General features: G+C 34.4%; 1 protein-coding gene and 1 long non-coding RNA gene across 10 annotated transcripts in view; one reads left to right on the plus strand and one right to left on the minus strand.

Moving 5' to 3' along the window:
• Positions 1–21,224, minus strand: part of Znf385b (zinc finger protein 385B) — a 359,572-nt gene that overhangs the window by 76,947 nt on the left and 261,401 nt on the right. For 7 of the 8 annotated variants that reach the window (XM_078017681.1, XM_078017680.1, XM_078017679.1 and 4 more), the window contains one exon: positions 12,146–12,288. In XM_078017681.1, coding sequence (XP_077873807.1) covers positions 12,146–12,288 — 143 coding nt within the window. Of the gene's footprint in view, positions 1–12,145; positions 12,289–12,383; positions 12,533–21,224 lie in introns of those variants that run through there. The other variant, XM_078017682.1, reaches the window with a different exon arrangement.
• LOC120893069 (uncharacterized) overlaps positions 1–21,224 on the plus strand; it is a 131,397-nt gene that overhangs the window by 55,660 nt on the left and 54,513 nt on the right. The window lies entirely within an intron of this gene.

Consider the following 21,224-nt stretch of genomic DNA (forward strand, 5'->3'; position numbering starts at 1 on the left):
TGTGTTTTACAATCTATCCAGGCCATATGATTTTCAGAAACATTCTTGAATTATTCTTTCCTTTATGAATTCAGTTTGTCAGAATGGTGCTGGCCTATAAGTCTTCACAACACTCATTTGAAATTCACCCTTTCTGCCTCCCATAACCTTTAACACTTTTATAAAAATTGGACAAATATCTGTATCTAGCAACACGAGAAGCTGATATGTTATTTTATTTAAAGAGTTTGTATAATTAGTCAGGAATCACCAAAAGCCTGCCAAACAACAGAATAATATCACAATATCAATCTTTGGCAGTTATCAAAACACTACAGCTTGACTAGCCCTCCCAGAGCTAGGGTTAAAAGCTATCCTCTGGAAATCAATCATACTCTCGGCAGAGGAGAATATTTCAGTGATGTGAAAGCTGAAATGGAGACTATAATCTTTTGTGATTACCCTTGAGGCTGAAGTGAACGCAAAAAGGAAAGTCTATGAATTGCTGATAATTTCCTGTGATGACCGACTCCCAGGAAATTCAGATATTATCCTTGCACACTGTAACAAAGGGACTGTTCCCCAGACAGTAGCTTCAAAGAACTCCACATCTGGGGTCACAATGCTTCTTCAGAAGCTACTCATCCATTACAGGAGCCAGGCTTGTGAGGCAGCAGCTCTCTCTGAAGACAATGGCGGGTCTGATTGCACATGGACTGATGAGCTGTGTGGTACAGCCTGCCTTTCCAGAAAGTTCTTTTCAGAAGGAACCAATTTAAACTTATCAGTTTTAACTCCCCTCACAGAGGTCTAAAGAATGATACATTTCTCTGCTAATAGCTGTAGAGCTATAACTATCTTGGCTGATATAATTTTTAAACTTTTGATAGTTTTTTTTTAAACTTTTTTTTTTGTAGCTGTAAATGAACAGAATGCCTTTATTTGTTTATTTTTATGTGGTGCTGAGGATAGAACCCAGGGCCTCACACATGCTAAGCAAGTGCTCTGCCACTGACCTACAGCCCCAACCCTAGTTGGTATTTTTATTCTGAGAAAAAATAGTTTCCATACCTATGCATATACCCTAAAAGTCTATATAATACTTGGAATAAAATATAAAACTATTATTCTTTTATGAGTAAGTAAAAAACTTAGATGTTATTACTCAGAATACAGGTTAAGTAGGTTCTTTTCATACAACTGATGATTTAAATTCAAGAAAAAAGGTATGTGGGGGGAGCAGAGTAAAAGGGAGATATAGCCAAGGAATTTTAGGAAATCAGTTTCTATTACCAATACAAGAAGAATAATTTGATATGTTGACTCTTATGACTAAATTTAAAATAATTTTCAAAATGGTCATTTTAACCTACTTGCAACTTGATTCATGAAAAATGTGGGAAAAAAATTATTTGTTTGAAAATCAACAATATTTTAAAAGTATAACCAAATGTTATGATGTCTTAGGACACAATGACAATGTGTCATAAATACACAATTCTCATGCAGTTTGCATGAAGTTTTAAAGCCTAAGCATCACTGAAGATAAACAAGGAAAAACAGAATCCAATAAAACTGGTTGTGGTTATTTCCCCAATCTACTCCTCATCCTTTTCCAAATTCAAATGTAGCTCGTCATTACTCTTCCAAGCAGTCAGGTATCCCTGATCTTTTAACTGTGCCTTTCAATGACCTCATTCAATTAGCATCAAATGAACATTTATTAAGTATCAAGCATAACTATTTTAAACTGGAGTAATAATTTATCCTTGGAATCTCCATAATTAGGATAATGCTAGTGCACAAGGCCAGCCCCAGTGATAACACAACTTGGTTTATGTAGAAGAGATCAAAAGGATAGAAATATTAGTAAAAATTAATATTATTTATGAGAATAGAGTTTATCTATTTTGAGCTCTCTATTGATATTCATAACTATTTTAAATTATTAATATTGTGAGCTGAGCACGAGCACTCCTGTAATCCCAGCAGCTTGAAAAGCTGAGGCAGGAGGATCCCCAGTTCAAAGCCACCTTCAACAACTTAGAGGCTCTAAGAAATTACATAAGACCCTGTCTCAAAATAAAAAATAAAAAGGTCTAGGGATGTGGCTCCATGGTTAAGTGCCCTAGGATTCAATCCCTGGTACTGATAATAATAATATGGTGATATTATATACTTATTTTTCATAAATTTCAGAAAATTCCAGAGATTTTCTAAATATTAGTCATACCTTTAATTCACCAAAAGTTTAACCAAGTAAATTTTTATGATGTAAAGATTTAAAGTAGGAAAACATTATCATCTCTAGTTTTAAATGGAGAAAAGTGACTTTCAAAGATCAAAGAAATTGAGTACAGACATGGGTCTTCTGACTCCTAGTTTGGTGCTCTTTCCTATCCTATACATCCACTTATTTGTAAGTGGATCACTGTCTTCTTCCTTCCATCTAGCTCCACTTTCCTGAGTGGAAGGATACAGAGTCAGACCAGCTAGGACTAGTAGAGGTTTACATTGGAATCAGTCAAGTGGCGTTCTCAGAGGTCAGAAAGAACTCTCCAAGTGGTTTTTGGGAGGAGGTGGGACATAACTTGTGAGTGATAGCCAACTAAATACATGAATGCCACCACCTTCTATAGAGGGTAAGTACTTCAAAAGTGTACCATATTATAGCAGCTATTAGGGTTTAACATGTAATAGCTTTAGCTCACTTTGAGAAAAGGAGATTTTGTAGGTTTAATTATATCATTATGACATATGATGGATTCCATTTCTAAAAACAAAAACAAAAAACAAAAAAACTATGCCCAGATATGAGTTTTTTAATTATTGAACCCCTAGTTATTTGTAAGTTATAAGCCTGACAAAGAGATAAGATGTATTTTCTGCTACATCTTTTGGATCTTTATCTGGCTGCAGAAAATGTGTTCTCACTGAGAGAAAACAAGTATGAGACTGACAAAAAAAATCTGTATACTTAGTAGAATGTATAACAAAAGTTAACTTTCAACCTGTTGTTAGAAGCCACAAGATTTATTGGGTACTTGAAAAAATTTGTCACACATGAATGATCTGTGAGAAGTAAACACATTTAAATTTAGGGTAAGTATAGTGGAAACTAACCCTTTCCTTATCTGATAATTTTTTTTTTCCTTTTCAGTGCTAGGGCTCTGTACTAAAAGAAATTAAAAGACTGGTTTATATTTTTCAATCTTTTGATCTGCAAAAAGAGTTCAGCAATGACACAGGTAGCCTATTTTATATGTGGATACATTAAAAGAATTAATTATAGTCTGTCTAAAACCCTCTGATACTACAATTCTATGGAAACAGGTATCACTCACATAATTTACGCTCTTTTCCCATTTTATTTCAAGCATCAGAACATAAAAAGGAAGTTAAGAAAACCTAAAGTGAAAGCTAAATTTGAGAAAAAGTATTTTTCTAGGATTCCCACTGAGTTCTGCAAATATATTGAAACTTCACACGTTGCTAAACAGCACTCCAATTCATCTTTAGCACCCTCAGTGTAACTATAAAACCAAAAGGATTGGAATATTCCACAGCATGCCCCTATCCACAAAGAGACTAAAACTTTATTCTGAACATAAGAATCTAGAGAGAGGGGGAAAAAAGAGGAAAAAAAAAATCTGTGTTGTTGGATGGGTTCTCACCACTATCAATTAATGTTTATAGAGCAACCAGTTTAGATACCTATTCTGGGCTGATGGGAATGTTGATACAACAATATTTTACTACTTTTTTTTTTGGTATTTATTAAGTTCTTCTACTTTTCCACAGGCACATGAAGGCTTAGTTATTGAGGCAAGCTAAGAACAAGGCTGGAGGTTTCTTCTGCTTCCTAATTAACTGGGAATTTGTTAAGAATAAGATAAATATTTTAAAGAAGAGGGCCTGACACTTTTTCCAAGTTGACTCTACTCTTGAAAAATGCTGACCTGGGGCAGCGCCAAGACTAAAGACCTGTCTTGCCAGAAAATCTGATGAACCCTCCAAGTACACATAATCCTTGAAACTCTAGCACTGAAGATGAGGCCCTAGAGCCATGTGAGGTTGACTAGGATAATGAAAGGGACACACAAGAGGACATGGCATGGTGGGACTATAGATGTCTCTCTTCACAGCTCCTGAAACCTTGTATTCCCTTACCTCATGAGGGCCCATCAAGTTCTTAATCTGATGTTTTTTCAGAGCCATGAAACATCAGATTAAGTAATATGTACTGCATGTTTAAATATCAACTGAATTGACTTCACTATGAGCAGAATTCTCTATTATGCTATAGCAAATTAAACAATAGAACAATTTCTGTCTTATTTGTTCCTATAGACCCTCTTTGGCACAATGGCTGAGACATGTGCAGTAAATGATTTCAAATGAGTGACTTTTCCTAGACCCCCTAAAGATAACATTGTATTAGGTAGAGAGAACCACCATAACTATCCACTACACAAACAATATATATATATATATATATATATATATATATATCTCTATATATATACATACCATACCAATACTGTCTGTACATTAAAAGAAGGTTCAAGAGAACATAGGGAAAAGGGACATTTGAACACAGAGTCTTTAGCAAGATAAACCTTGAGGCCTTTGAGTAAGGCAGAAACTTGAGTTGAATTTAAAAAGGATGTGTTTGTGGTTTGAAGGGTAGAGGAAATAATAGTGCAGATAGTTTTTTTCCTTCCAATGATTGGATTCACATAATTTCTCTCTCTGTTCGATTTAATAGGAATGTAAAAATTTCAAGGCACAGAAACCAATGCTTAAGCATTTGTATAAGATTCTTGTTAGCTTCATACCACATTTCAAAGATTTACTATAACCATTTCTGGGGAGTGGTGCTGTAGACTTTTTTAAAACCAATAGTAGGCCAGTGATTTCTGCTCAAATCAATTTGAGTAACCATGGAAAATTTCATTTCAGCATATTTTAATACTACATACTTCAGAACATGTAAAAGATGATGATCTTTCAATATATTTTAAAGCATATCATGAAAAATAAAAATTCAATCATATCTTATTTTGATTCAACTGGGATAAATGGATCAGTTCAAGTGGAGTCAGCTGGGTATACTAGTATCTAAGAAATATAGAATATATAACTTTTTAATGACAGCAAGCACGATTAGAATAAAAATAAGATTCAAAGAGCAAAATTATACATTTGGTTTGCATTAACAGACATAAATTATTGTACTTCAAAAGAATGAAAGAAAAATATGTATTTGAATGTTTAAGTAACTACTTTACTAAATCAATAAAGGAATTAAAGCGAGGTCAAAAAGTTAAATAGTCTAGATTACTTCAGGTTTCCTTATTAAAACATCTCATGAGAAACATGATATAAATAGCAAAGTAAATGTGATTAATTTCTAACTTCTTTCTTTCAAACCTCCTCGATAAATGTATTATTGTTTCAACTACAAGAAAGAAAACTTTATGTTCATTGATATTGCCAAACTAAGGATGATTCAGAATCTCAGAGGACCTAAAATGATAAAGTAAATGGGAATCATATAAATTATTACCTAGCTTGTCTTGGATGACTAATAATGGAACAGTGATTTGGGACTTTATACTTAGAAATAATCTTTATTCTGTTCCACATATTTGTTCATGTCAGGAAAAAATAATTTCAAGGTAGACAGTAAAAATTATATTATTTTTCAAAAAAATAAGATTACTGACTCTCTGGCAATAAAGTATCAGTGACTGCCTTGTGCTTTCCTAGAGCAGTTGGGAAAACATGGCAGGATGGACAGAGATATTTCATACGAATAGGCTCATAAGACACCTTCTAACTAGCAGAGAAACTAACTGGTGACTGAGGCCCCTAGATGGTTCTTGACAACAACTATAGCTCTGGAAAGTTACACAAATACATCTGAATGTATGCAAATATTATCTATTAAAAAGAAATTTTACCTACTCATTGCCACATATATGTTAGGTTGGGTGTCTGTCTCCATGTACTTGGGCTGCCATAACAAAATACCATAGCCTGGATAGCTCATCAGAAATTTATTTTCAACATTCCTGGAGCATCAAAGTCAGAGATTAAGGTGCCAGCATGGTGAGGTTCTGGTGAGGCCCTTTTCCTAGCTGGCAAGAGAGAGGTGAAAGAACTTTCTGTGTCTCTTTGTATAAAGACCCTAATGCCATCATGAAAACCCCACCTTCATGACCTTATTTAACCCTAATTAGCTTCCAAAGGTACTCAATGTCCAAACACCAACACGCTAGGGGTTAGGACTTTAACATGAATTTTTCAAGACACAAACATTCATTTCATGATAGTAAATACATAAGTGTGTCTTCTAAATGAACTTATTTTATCACATTAGTGTTATCCATCTTGGTAAGTATGCAATTTATTTCACTTCTAAAGACTCTTCTTAATGGGGTTTAAATACCAAGAATTATTCTAGTTCTGAATAAAGGCAAAAATTTAACCCACAGAAAAGGATTCTAATTCTAAGGAGAGAAACAATTGTGTATTTTTTAGCAGCTCAAAAATATCATATACAGCAATTAAAGAATGACCAGGAGCATCTGACAAAGTAAAATGAATAACAAAATAAAAAAATAGCTCACTCAGATACAAAAATATTTTCTTTCTGGTGTTTCTTGAATTATAAAGTGTAACAACTATTTGAACATTGCTGGTGCTTCTTGATTTTTATTATCTTTTTATTTATTTCACTTTTTACTTTAAATTTATTTATTTTAATTTGTTATAGATGACAGCAGAACTCATTTCAATGCATAGTCCACACATAGAGCACAATTTTTCATGTCTCTGGTTGTACACAAAGTAGAGTCACATCATTTGTGTCTTCATACATATACTTAGGGTAATGATGTCCATCTCATTCTACCATTTTACTATCTCCATGCTCTTCCTCTTTGCCCTATCCCAAAGTTTCTCCATTCCTCCAATGCTTCCCCAACTCCCATTATGGATCAGCACCCATATATTGGAAAACATTGGCCTTTGGTTTTTTGAGATTGGCTTACTTTGCTTAGCATGATATTCTCCAACTCCATGCATTTGCCTGCAAACATCATGATTTTATTCTCTTTTAATGCTGAGTAATATTCCATTGTGTATATGTACCACAGTTTCTTTATCAAATCATCTGTTGAAGGGCATCTAGGTAGATTCCACAATTTAACCATTGTGAATTGTGCTGCCACAAACATTGATATGGCTGTATCACGGCAGTATGTTGTTTTTAAGTCCTTGGGTATAAACTGAGAAGTGGGATAGCTGGGTCAAATGGTGACTCCATTCCAAGTTTTCCAAGGAATCTTCATACTGCTTTCCATATTGGTTGAATCAGTTTATAGTCCCACCAGAAACGTATGAGAGTGCCCTTTTCCTCACATCCTTGCCAGCACTTACTGTTGTTTGTATTCTTAATAGCTGCCATTCTGACTGGTGTGAGATGAAATCTTAGAGTAGTTTTAATTTGCATTTCTCTAATTACTAGAGATGTTGAAAATTTTTTTTCATGTGTTTATTGACTGATTGTATATCATCTTCTGAGAAGTGTCTGTTCAGGTCCTTGGACCATTTATTGATTGGGTTATTTGTTTTTTTGGTTCTAAGTTTTTTGAGTTTTTATATATCCTAGAGATTTTTCATAGTTGTAGATGGACAGAATGCCTTTATTTTATTTGCTTATTTTTATGTGGTTCTAAGGATTGAATTCAGTGCTTCACATGTGCCAGGCAAGTGTTCTGCCACTGAGCCCCAGCCCTTGATTTTTATTATCTTTCCTTTTCAAGTATATTTACCTTATTTCCTACAAGTTTCTTAGGCATGAAGGTATTTTTGTTTTGTTTGTTGTATTTTATCCTCTTCCCCAAACCCAGTACTCTTTTGTTCAACAAAATCCAACAACTGTGGTTTTTCAGCTAAAGACTAGGGACCAGGACAAGGGATATAATAGGTATATGTCAAAGTTTCCACATTTTCCACCCAGAGAAAGTTGGGAACTATAGCTGGAAAAAAATTTGTAATGAATTATTGCCTTTAGTTTACAAAGATGCCTATTCTTAGGAAAATAAAAATGAAAGTAAATACTTGGGCTTATCACTTTGTACTTAGAAGGGGCTGTGAAATTCAGTGACGTATTCCCTTTGCTGGTTGAAGGAGTATGAGCATTGAAAATCAGTTCAAAATTCCCTGTCCTTTTTTCCTGTCTTCCCTTCAGAAAAGTTTATTTAGCACCTATATACACAACAAACATCCTAAAATGAACAAGATATAGTTCTAGTCCTCAGGTTCTGGCATTTTAGTGAAGACAGGTGGACTATGGTATGACAACTGCTGTAATAGACCTCGTCTGAGGTACTTTGGATACACAAAGGATGGAACTTAGCTCAGACTTAAAGAGTCACAGAAGATTTCCTGAGAAGGAAGGGGTATCTAAGTTGAACCCTGAAAAACAAATAGCTAAAGGGTGGATGGCAGTGGTAGAAGTTGAGCACTAGTAAGCAATTGGGCAGATAAGTCTATTAGGCCTTCGATATAAAGGTCAAAATTTTTAAAAAATTTATGTGTGGGTTTGCAGAGTCTTTTACCTAAAAATGACTCAAAAGAGCATCTCTTTATAGTACAACTGTTGGAAGTGCAGAGTTAGGATCAACAAGTTCTAATCACCCATCTTGACCTACAGCCCATCCGAAATTATCAATGAGTCAAACTCCAGCTTCCTTATCGTGTCTCTTCTTAACTCTCTTTGGACAGTGTCTTGAAATATTTGCTTATTCTTCATACAGAAGCACTAAGAGAGACATTGTCAATTGTGGTGTAAGGGATAACACAGCTACTCAACCAATGCTGTGAAGCATTCTTCGTTGTGTATATATTTCTTCATTGTATAAACTTAGCACAGAAGGCACATATTTTATTTTGTAATACAGAAGAATCCTATTTCAATTCTTGTTATTTCTCATGTAATGTTATCTTACTACACTATAAAATGGAGGAAACCATTATAAAATAATAAAAACCATTATTATTTTTAAGAATCCATTTAAGGAAAGTAACAAGACTTCAGATTTTTTAAAACCTTTAGCTGTGGTATCAGAGCATAGTGTTTTCATTCTTCAGATAATAATAAGATTAAAATAGACATTATTTTTTTTATATTTACTAACATAAAACTTGGTTAAAAATAAAGTGATGTAATAGAATTCACCTCACTTCCAAGAAAAGTAGATTATTTTACACAATATACTTTCAAATTTGCCAAAAGGAAATTTTATTTTTTCAAAAATATTCTGCTTCACAGATATTGTTTATAGAAGTATATTTTTATACCCCCAAATCCTTTTCTCTATTTAATGATTCTGCAGAAAATCGTCTAGTATGTTTCCAGAAAAGAGAACAAAAGATTTCTGATTGAGCTTTGTTCACAAAGGAGGAGGTGACAGGTGGCACAGGCCGAAAGAGCCAAAGATGTGAAAAGCCAGAACATGGGTTTCAAAGTTAGAACATTTTAATTCAAGTCTCTGTTTTTCCTTTGCTAACTCTCTTTTTACCTCCAGACAATAGGGGAAATAACCATAGTTTCCTAAAATGCTTTGAGGTCTGAGTCCTTAGAAGGATATAAATCATTACAAATATATGATAATTTCATATAATCACTAGTAGTGATATAATAATATTTTCTTAGAAAAACTTTGATAATAACTTTCCTAAAATTTCCCTGGAAAATCCATTGGCTAAGTTTGGGTATTACAGTGGATAAATTTATAGGCAAAAGGATTAAAGTAATTTCAATTGCAACTCAAGGTAAAAAAATCATAGATAACTAAATAAATAAATGAATACATTTCTTTACAAGTTGATACAGGGTCTCACTTGCACTGTCTTGTTTTTTAATAAACTATCAGAAGGAATGTCTGCCTAATAAATACTAAAATTTTACTCTAATAAATAGAGTAAAATGATTATTTCATGTAGTTCTTTGCAATTTTCTTTACCTTTTAGTAGTATCTTATTTGAAAATTAAAGTTTATTTTCTTCTAGGAAGGAAAAAAGTAAACTTCTACTGATAGAGGTATTGCATGGGTTTTCTCAAACCCAAAGTATGTAAGACTGTTATGTACAGCAATCAAACAGAAAAATAAAAAGCTTATGTTAGTGTTTCTGTAACATTAGTTAGCCATTTGGAAACTGCATTTTTATATTAAAAACCTTTAATGAAAATATCCCCTCTACTTTAGTTTTATATTCCTTAAAAAGAGAGAGGCATATGTCAGAAATTTTGATAACTGAAAAACGTCACTTACAGAATAATCACTACTAATCATATGACTGCAGTTGTGAAAAGAACTGTGAGTGGGTGCCTACCAGTATGTACATATATACTTTTAAAAGGGCCTTCAAGATGGATACCAGCTGCTTACAGTACCTTTTTCTGGTGAAGTGAGAAACTGTGTGTACAGGGGCAGGGGATGATGACGTTTTTGTTTTGCCTTGAATGCTGTTTTATTTGAATCTCTGAAATAAGTATTTGCATATTGCTTGTAATATACACACATGCACACAGACGTACACAATGAACTACAGGAGGAACTATTTACACCTTCTTACATTATCACTGCTGCCACTTTACAGCACCTGGACTTGTGCAATATCTACAAATGCTGTCTTCTAAATGCACATGAATCAAAATACAAGTACCTAATAAACATTCCAAGAAGTATAGCTGGATTTGATTATGTTTGGAATGTATCACAGATGTGTCGATAGAGGACATAACAGGCATGTTTGAGTTCAAGCTCTCTGAAATGGCCTGATGTGGGTATTTAAGAGGGTCACTCCACTCTGGATGGATGAATGTAGCCCAGGCAGGCATGATTTATCTTGCTGAACTGCTCCACTGGGCTAGACATGATGCTCACCTTTTCATGCTTTTTTTCTCCCCCCCATGTTTTTTTTTTTTTTCTTTTGGTAAATTGTTTGACTTGTCTCTGAAAGACCCAGGAGACAAAAACATTCAACTGTTTACTCACTAAGTCAAAACCAGTGCTCTTTAAAATGTTGGCTGATCCTTTACCCCCTAATTACCTTACAACACTAAGCCCCTGACAGAAAGCCTGTCAGCAGATTTTATTTAGAACCCTTGAGGAAAAATCCTCTTGCTGTTTTCACTTTACACAGAAGATAAGTTTGCAAAAGGAAACATTTGGCAGTACTTCAGATGTGTGCTGTCTGGTGGTGTTGATAATGCAATTCTTTCTTTTGATTATGGCAGCATTTATAATGCTGTTTCATTCACGTAGACCATCATGCCCCAACTGACTGCATTTATCAAATGAACAGACACAATTCATGCAATCTCCTGAACTGTTTACCCTTTCTCCTACTATAAGTTAAGAATCTTGACTACAGGCTGATTCTATATGCTGAACTCAGTTGTTGAGAAAAGTCACACTCCTCTTGGTACACCTACAGAATGTCTTTTTTTCAAATAAAGGAAGTCAGCTGACCTGAGTAAAGAACACTGATAATTATGGATAATTCACTAATATTTATCATATGTTTTGAAGAGAATAAGTATCATGGAGATAAGTAAAATGTAGATTTAAAATGAGTATTTTTTCCTTTTGCTAATAGTTATATTCATATAATCCACAAGAGCCCCAGAATAAAAATTCTATTTGTGTAAAAGTCACACTTCACCTAAAATATCTCCCAAATAAAAAGGTACCCAGGGAGATAAATCCTACAGTCATTTTTTCCCTTTCTAGTAGTAGAGATAAATAAATGTGGCTTGATATCTCTAAACCGTGTTCTTGAGCATGTATGATTAACATTCCAGAAATCATATAGGTTCTAAAACCACTGAAAAGTCTATCAAAATTGCACAATGCAATAGGTGAAAAGTCATCCGAGAAAATATTTTAAAAATAAATATGCTGGCTATTGTTTGGTTTAACTCCCATGGGTGAAGCATCATATTTCACAGCACAGCTGAGCAGTATAACAATACATAGTTTAAAATCACACACTATGGAAACAGACTACATCTACTGTCTATTTGCAAATGTAGGAACAGACAGAGGTGGAGGAGGTCACACATCAAATAAAAAAAGCATTTACTCACTGTGTTAAAATTTGGAAAGAGCCCAACAGCCGAACTACCGTCCACTGGAAAAGACATAAATGGTTTGATATCCAGTGAAGGCTGCATCATCAGAGTAGGAGTGCGCACAAGAGCAGGAAGGGTAGTAGTATGGCATGTACTGCCTGCCAAGAACAAAATGAAAATGAATTCAATCTCTTGCTCACATCCATCTCCCTCCCAATCCTACATAGCCAAAACAAGGTCAGTGAGCTGCTACCTGCAAACAAGAGAGTCACACTGAAAGTAAGCAAGTGGCACAAGAGTAGTAAATATGGTCAAAAGACATCTTCTTCCTCATTGTCTAAGATAGTGATATAGAACACTCTCCCATGGCAAGAGCCAAGGTAGCTCAGACTCAACAAGACACAGTACACAGCTTCTACTGGAAGGTAGGGGGAATGAGAATGGCCTGGTGCCCAAGCAGGTTGTTTCTAAGTGGCCAATAATTCAGGAAAGAGAGGGGTGGGGCCTCCTGAAGCCAGATGCTCTTTGCTACATTAAAAGAGTAATAGACATTTTTTTTTCAAATCAAAGATAAAAGATTTTTGCAAGAAGAAAACTTAAGACTCTTAGAGTTACTGTTTGAAAGTTATGACTCAATTTGTTTTATTTAAAAAAACAACCCAAAAGCTGGCCTTTGAGAGAAAGAAGCAGTATAGACATTGGATAGTCAGAGAATGTAAAAAGGTCTGATTATAGCCTGGTTGTGGACAGGGTATTGGAGACAGAGAGTACTAAGGCAGGAACTCAAATTTTTGTTGTCAACTATCAGTTCTAATGAGCTTTGTATTATTTTTGTGATTATCCCTTTTGATCTTATATCAGATGTTAACCCTTCATGTGAATAAGAGATTTGAAATCTCCCCTCCAGCAACAAGCATTCTTGTTTAGTCTTCAACTTTCATGTAATATAGATAAGCAATGGCTGGTGCAGGTGGCTTTCTGGGAGATAGGCATGTAACAACTTTATTGAAATATAATTCATAGATGGGAGGGGAGGGGAAAGGGGGAAAAGAAGGTCAGCAGAATAAAATAGACATTATTATTGCTGTATATATATACATGACTGCGTGACCAATGTGATTCTGCAACCTGTACACTCAGAAAAATGAGAAATTATACCCCATCTGATTCAAATGTATGATATGTCAAGATCATTGTACTGTCATGTGTAAGTAATTAAAACAAAAACAAAAAACAAAAAAACGTAATTCATATACCAGACAATCCACCCAAAATATACAATTCAGTAATTTTTAGCATATTCATACAGTTGTACTAACATCACAACATAATCTATTTTCTTGATCTCTTAAAGAACATTTTCATGATCTCTTAAAGAAGCCCTATCCCCATTAGCTGTCACTCCCCATTTCCACCCAACATCTCCAGCTCTTGACAACTACTAATCTATTTTCTGTCTCTAAAAATATGTCAATTCCAGGCACTTCATTCAGAAGAAATCATACAATATGTGGTCTTTTGTGAGTGGCTTCTTTCATTTGACATAGTCTTTTCAAGGTATGTTCATACTGTAGCCTGTATCAGAATTTTATGCCTTTTCAAGGCTGGATAATATTCTGTTGTACGAATGTCACACATTTTGCTGCTGTTCATTAATCAGTTCATGGGCATTTAGATTGTTTCCACTTTTTTGGCTATTATGAATAATGCTACTATGGATATTCGTTTATAAGTTTTTGCGTGGACATATGTTTTCAGTTCTCTCAGGTATCTGCCTAGGAGTGGAATTTTGGCAAACACTGAGTCATATGGTACCAGATAGTTCAACATTTTGAGGAACTGCCAGACTATTTTCCAAAGGGGCTGAACACTTTTACATTACCACGAGCATGGTTGGAGGGTTCCAATTTCTCCTGGCCTGACTACACAGGATCACAAAATAATCATATGCCTAAAATCCCCTGCTGACTTCAAGGAGAAATGAACAGTATGAGAAAAGGCTCTAACTATTAAAATTTCCACCAACCTCTTACAGTGTCCCAGGGTCATTAAAATTCCTATTTCAATGATTTTTTTTGTAATGAATTTTCTTAATAAACTGCATCATATTTCAAATCATTTCAGAACATTTATTGCCAATTGTGTTCAAGGGACTGTCACACCTGTTTTACACTGATCCTAAAAATTGGGAGAAAAAGAAAGGAGAGAGGAAAAAATAAAAGAAAAGAAAGGGAACCTGAAGCATTAATCTGTAATGATAGTTCTTCAGGTCTTCCCCATTCATTAGGAAATACAGACAAAGATTCTGCAGAAAGAGACTCAGCGAAAATATAAGTGTAACAGTAATTTTGTTTGTTTATGTTTTTGATGAACAAGTAAATACTCTAAGCATGGTATTCACATAGCCACCCTGCATTTAATTACATATTACTCTTCTAATTAGGTAATGCTATATCCATTGCTAACTTCAGTGATTGTAGATCCAAGATGATGTATTATATCAATATATCAAATGTTGCAGAGGCACTTATATTATTAAAATGCTTGTTTTAAAAGCTTTGCTTTAAAATCTTAGTTAAATTAAAAACTAGAAATATTTCTTAAATTAGATCAGAGCCTTTTATGATTTATTATTACTATAATTATTAAAAGTCTAAAGTACAGAGAATAAGTATACAGAATCATTCTACTTAAGCTGCCTGATGAACAAATTTGTAATTATTTTGCCATTGTAGATCTCCCAAAGGAAAGCTAGGTTCTTTCTCTGAACCCACAATGGTGGCTCTGATAACATTGTGCAGTACACGGCCCTCAGGACCTGCTGAGTTACTTTGTACCAACAAACTCAAATCAAATAGAATGCAACAGGGAACTTGAATAGAGATTGCTCCATCAACAAAGGTCAGAATGCACAATGATCCCCCTTACCCAATCAAATCTCTATGCTAATAAAGACAAAGCTTGAGAACTACTTAGCTGCTACCATTCATTAGCATAAAAAACTTAGCAGCTGCTTACCATTTCATTAGCATTTTAATGACAGACAATTTGCCATGTTAAACACAGATTGTTATAAAGTACTGGTGGATCTTCTGAATAAATATAAACTGTGCTTTTATCAATTCTTTTACCTCAACTTGCTGTTTTCACTTTTCACCAAAACTGATTGCTTCAAAGAAAGTTTTTGCAAATGGAAATAAATGGGGGATAAAGTGTATCCCCCCCCCTACAAGTTATTTTTCATGCTTTGATCCTCTATCACCTTATTCCAGATTTTACTGCTACTGCTATTGCTGCTGGGAAGCCTTTCTCCTCACCTCTGGGTGCCTGAATGTCAGTGGGAATTACTAGCAGAAATTTGGCCAAAATGCATTGCACCCTGCAAAAAAATGCTTAATTTCTCCCCAAGTCAAAGACTTGCTGAGGAGGGGAAAAAGGCTGAAAATACAGTAAGTGGGCATCTCAATGCAAAAGTATACCCTTTACATTGCTGTTCTCATGGGATAGAAGCAACCTTTGACTTTTGTAGAACTATTTGGAAGTATTATATAAGGCTTTTATGTTGCTCTGTTTTGAAATCTAAGATACAGACTGGTATATATCACAATGAATAAAATCATAATAGAGCTTCACCTTATTTAATAATAATAATAATATATCTCAAACTGTCTGTACTAAAACTAGATATACATGTAGTATGTAAATTTCACAGATCTAACAGTTACCACTGTTACCAGGTCCATCATATTATTATTCTATATATGTCCATATAATCTCTTGTAAGAATGCAATTAATCTCCCAGAAATTTCATTTTGACGGTGAAACACGTAAGGACAAGAGAAAATTTCCTTTCCACTCTCTGAAGTTACACTGAAATGACAATGACAGGTTAACAGGAGAAAAAAAAAACATACATAAACTTATCAACACGCATAAGCTCAGGAATCACACAAAATATGAAACTCAAAGGAAAGGTCAGATGGTTGAAGCTTAAATAACCTCTTCACAGGGGAGTGGAAAATGGAGGGTGCTCAGGTAATTTTAAAGGAGAAGCAAACAATTTTTAGAAGAAATGGATGAGCCCAAAGAACTCATCAATGCTGAAAGGTGTAACAAAGTCAGGAAAGCAATAAAAAGAGAAAATCAAGTTCTGGAAATAAATCTAAGATGTTACTTACATTAATTACTTTAAAGAAATATTTGGAAATTCTATAATTGAAATACCCCTAACATACACACACACACACACACACACACACACACACACACACACACACACACACCTCATAAATCTTCATGGTGTGTTAAGTTTTATATTTCAGCACTGAAGGGGACATACATAATAATAGTATAGGAAGAAACTACTGCAGGATATATAATAGACCTAATCTCCTGTAAATGCTCAAAGAACTCAACAATTGCCTGGGACAAAGTTCCTCTGGGTTCTAGAGGAGGTAGCAGCCAGAAGTTACTGGAAGGTGAGAGGTGGAACTTTACTGCCAAGGAAGGTTGTCTTATTGTGCAGATAAAGTGTCCAAGGTAATCCCTTGGAGCTGCCCTCAAGAGAATAGGTGAAAAGTCTATCTGGGAGGGGTGTCAATTTTTAGTCTCTTCTCTTTTGTGGTGGTTAATCTTTCCTGGTTATTTGATGAGATTTCTAAAGAGGAGGTTGAAGACAATTCTTTTGGAAGAATTTCTTTAGTCAGAGAAAGGAATTTCAGAGATGGTGTCCCTTTTGTGCTCAGGGTTCAGGAGGAGAAGCAAAGTCCAATTTCCTTTAATTCAAAGTGCTCAGCACTTCAAAGCTTCATTCTTTTGGGTATGATTTTCTGAGCCCTAACAAACACAGCTGAATTCATCTATTCCCTGAAACCAATAATATGTGAAAGATTCAAAACTGTGATTGTATTAAAAAATATATTTCAGCCAACTGTCTCTGTAACATAATAGGTACTTTATCATGTCAATGGATTATGTCATAATCCATCACAATAAAACTTCATTTGAGGACCAAGTGACACTTGAAAGTATTACCTTAGTCTTTGACCTTTAGAAATATTATATTGAAGCCTCTTTTAGGATATAATCTGAGGCTTCCTAGTGGCTCTTATGTACCACAACAGAAACTAACACAGTTCATTCTTAAAAAGGAGAGTACACCAAAGTCACAGAAAACCTGCATGAAGAAGAATTTGCAGGAGATTAGGTCTATTACATATCCTGCAGTAGCTTCTTCCTATACTATTATTATATATGTCCCCTTCAGTGCTGAAATACAAAACTTAACACACCATGAAGATTTATGGTATGTGTGTGTGTATGTGTGTGTGTGTGTGTGTGTGTGTGTGTGTGTGTGTGTGTGTGGTGGTGGGATTTCAATTATAGAATTCCCAAATATTTCTTTAAAGAAATTAAAATAAGTGGCATTTCAGATTTATTTCCAAACTCGATTTTTTTCTTTTCATTGCTTTCCTGACTTTGTTACTCCTTATAGCATGTATCTTTCCCTTTTACCAGGTGGGAAAAATAACTTACCAAAAAACCATGAAGTACGGCCACTAGGAAGTGGTTATGTGAATAAGGGACATGACTGATAAAGAGTCTAGTGTCTAAAAAGATTACACAATAATAGTAACTGAAATAACATTTTTATAACACAAACTATGTACCAGGTACTATCCTATTGCATGTTACATATGTGCACAGATATGAATACATACATATAGGTAATCCTCAAATATATATGTCTACATATATTCATATATATGTGTATGTATACTTATTGTTTAATCCTCACAAAAGCCCAATAAACAAGGCATTATTGTTAGCCTCACTTTATAGATGAGAAACTGAGACAAGAGAGATTAAGCACAATTCATAAAGGTTATATGTAAAGGAGTTATCATTTAAATCCAGAAATTTAACTTCTGTATTCTCTTTTTGCTAATATGGTATGGTCACCCAACTGTAAAACTGAAAACACTCTAGTTATATAGATACATTCTCCAGTTGTAGACAGAAGCATTTTGCCACCAAACTAAGGGATTAAAATGCTGAACCTACAAACAGGGATAGTTTACAGCTGGGAATTAGTTAAAACTCTTATTTGACCATAATTACAGTGTCTGATACTGAAATGACTTAAATATATAAGTTTTTTAATGTTTTATAAGAAATTATAGAATATATTTATCTAAGAATAACCTTCCCCAAATAATAGTATTATTTAATTCAAACAATACTTATGAGGACCAACAAGGTATAGAGCTGACAGCTACAGAGATTATAAACTGAGTCAAAATTTTACTTTTTTAAAAAAAAATGTTTTTTTTTTTTTTTAGCTCTAGGTGAACACAATACCCTTATTCAATTTATTTATTTTTATGTGGTACTGAGAATTGAACCCAGTGCCTCATTTGTGCTAGGCAAATGCTCTTATCATGAGCTACAACACCAGACCATTTATTTTCCTTTTTAGAGAGTATACTACTACCATTTAATGAGATTCTACTGAATGCTAGATACTGTGCTAAGTGAATTTGTCCTGCATTTTATTAAGTTATACTACAATTTATAAAGGTTGTATTATCTTCATTTTAGAGATGAGAAAGGTGTGACTTAGATTAAGATCACATAGTAAGTGATAGAGTCTGGGTCCAAACTTCTGCCCTTCTAAAGCCCATGACATTATTCCATAAAGTTGGTTATATATAAAGTTGTTACATAAAAAGATGCTCTCATCAGAACTGGGGATGTGGCTCAGTGATAGAGTACTTGCTTAGCATGCTCAAGGTCCTAGCTCTTTTATAAGAACTGAGGGGGGAAAAAAAGAAGTAAAAGGAAAATGCTGGCTTCAACAAAGTTTACTTTTAATATACTAATGTCACTGTGAACATCTAGTTATTTCTTCTCTGAATTTTGGAATGTAGAATCTGGCCTTCCTCCCTCCTCCCTGAGCTTCTCTAGACCTCTGTGGCACTGGCTTTAGGCAGCACTGTTTTCCACAGGAAGGATCAAATCAGGAGTCAGCAGTGATATGTAGGTCCCACTTTTATGTGTGACCTTGGACAAGTGATTTTACTCCTTTATACCTCTATTTTCTTTTCTACAACTGGGGAAAATACAAGTACCTTTATCATAGGGCTGGTAGAATTAATTGATATTTTTCTATCAAAAGTGCTGAACTATGTGCTTGACACAGTTAAGTGTTGTATAGCTTCAGCTACTGTGGTTAATAACTACTCTACTTCTAGGACAATTTGTCATATCCCAGGAGGGTATAATAGTTAAAATCATTAGTACTGATCAGAAAAGGCAGGGTATGTCAGGGATTGTGTGTTACCAATAAAATGTCAAAGAGGTCCAAGAGACAATGAAATTGCTTTTGGTTGGAGGTTGGTTTCATCATGGTTTCCCTAGATAAGACCTTTCTTAAGATAAACTTGAGAAAAGGTTGGTGTTTTGAGAGGAGGCTATGGAAGAATGTTGGAGGGAACAGCATAAGCCAAAAGCACACAGAAAACCCAACATATTCAAATTAAAACCTTGTTTAAGTTCTCAAGGTATTGTTAGGCTTCCTGGATTAGAAGGTAAAATAGTAAAGAGAAAAATAGAGCACTTTTGTGAACTTGGAGTACGCAAACATTTCCTAAAAGGTGGTAATCATGAAAGAAAAAAATTAATGAATACATTCTATTAAGAGCATGGATGTGACACCATCAAAGGAATAAAAAGGCAATCCAGATTGGGAGATGACATTTATTAAATATATATAGTATAAATTAAAGTCCTTTGTTTAATTAATATATACACACATATTATATATAACAGAATGTACATGCATACAAAATATAAAGAATCTATCTAATCTGCATATGCAATAAAGAACTTCTACAAATTAATAAGAAAAAACACTAGCAAATATGGGCAAATGTCTTGAACGAACACTTCACAGAAGTAGATATTAAAATGGCCAATAAACACACAAAAGGTAATTAACTTCATACTGGGGACATGTGAATTACAACTAGAATGAGACATCACTACACAACCACAAGAATGTTTACAATGAAGCAAGACAGAGATTACCAAGTGTTGAAACGGATATGGAGCAACTAGAACTCTATACTGAATTGTAAATTATTGCAGCTATTATGAAAAACCATCTGGCAATATCTAAATACATACCTATGACCCAGCAATTCAACTTTTAGGTATATGCCTAAATAAATACATTTCCTATGACTCAGCAATTCAACTTTTAGGTATATGTCTAACTGTATTAATTGTGCCGTACACTATACAATGTTCATAAAAATACTAGTTCCAAACTGGAAATCAGCCAGTTAACTCGTCAAAAGTAGAAAGAATAAATAATTTTGGCATTTTCACAGAATAAAATATTCACACAATAAAATGGAGCAATATGAGAACAAATGATTTATAATTACATGCAATAACAAATCTTGGGAACATAACGTTGAGAAAAAGAACTACATGCTATATAATACATTTATATAAATATAAAGCCAGACAAATTAATCTCTGCTGTTAATAGTGGCTATCCTTTCAAAAAGAGGAGGATGTGCAGAGGATGGACTAAGTGGAAGGGAATGAGAGGGTCTTCTAGGATACTGGAAATATTCTTTCCTTGATCTGGGGCCAGTTACATGGGGATTTGTGCAAATTCATTCAACCATGCACTTAGGATATTTCTCTGTATGGGGTCAGTGCTATTAACATCAATGAAATGTTTTGACAAATTCAGGCAAAATTCTCCCATAAAAAGACCATATTCAACTACTGTCAAGTTATTATGGTTCATATGATGTTTGGATTTCTTTTTTTTACCAGAAGCCTAACTTTGCTTAAAATAATTTGTGAGCAAATAAAATCCCCTCTAATGCTGAAGCTTCCTTACTTCATTCAGGAAGTGGAGAGAGGATACTGACAGAATCCAGTGATCCCAAAGACAAAACTATTTATCTGGAGCACTGAGTCTACACAATCTTAACTTTTCTGCCTGAGTCTCTTTTGGGGCAGCTCAGAGTCCCCTTCAAAGAGCTCCCACAGCAACCACCACTGTAGCAGCCT

The sequence above is a fragment of the Ictidomys tridecemlineatus genome, chromosome 7 (genome assembly GCF_052094955.1).
Source record: "Ictidomys tridecemlineatus isolate mIctTri1 chromosome 7, mIctTri1.hap1, whole genome shotgun sequence".
NCBI classification, from domain to species: domain Eukaryota; kingdom Metazoa; phylum Chordata; class Mammalia; order Rodentia; family Sciuridae; genus Ictidomys; species Ictidomys tridecemlineatus.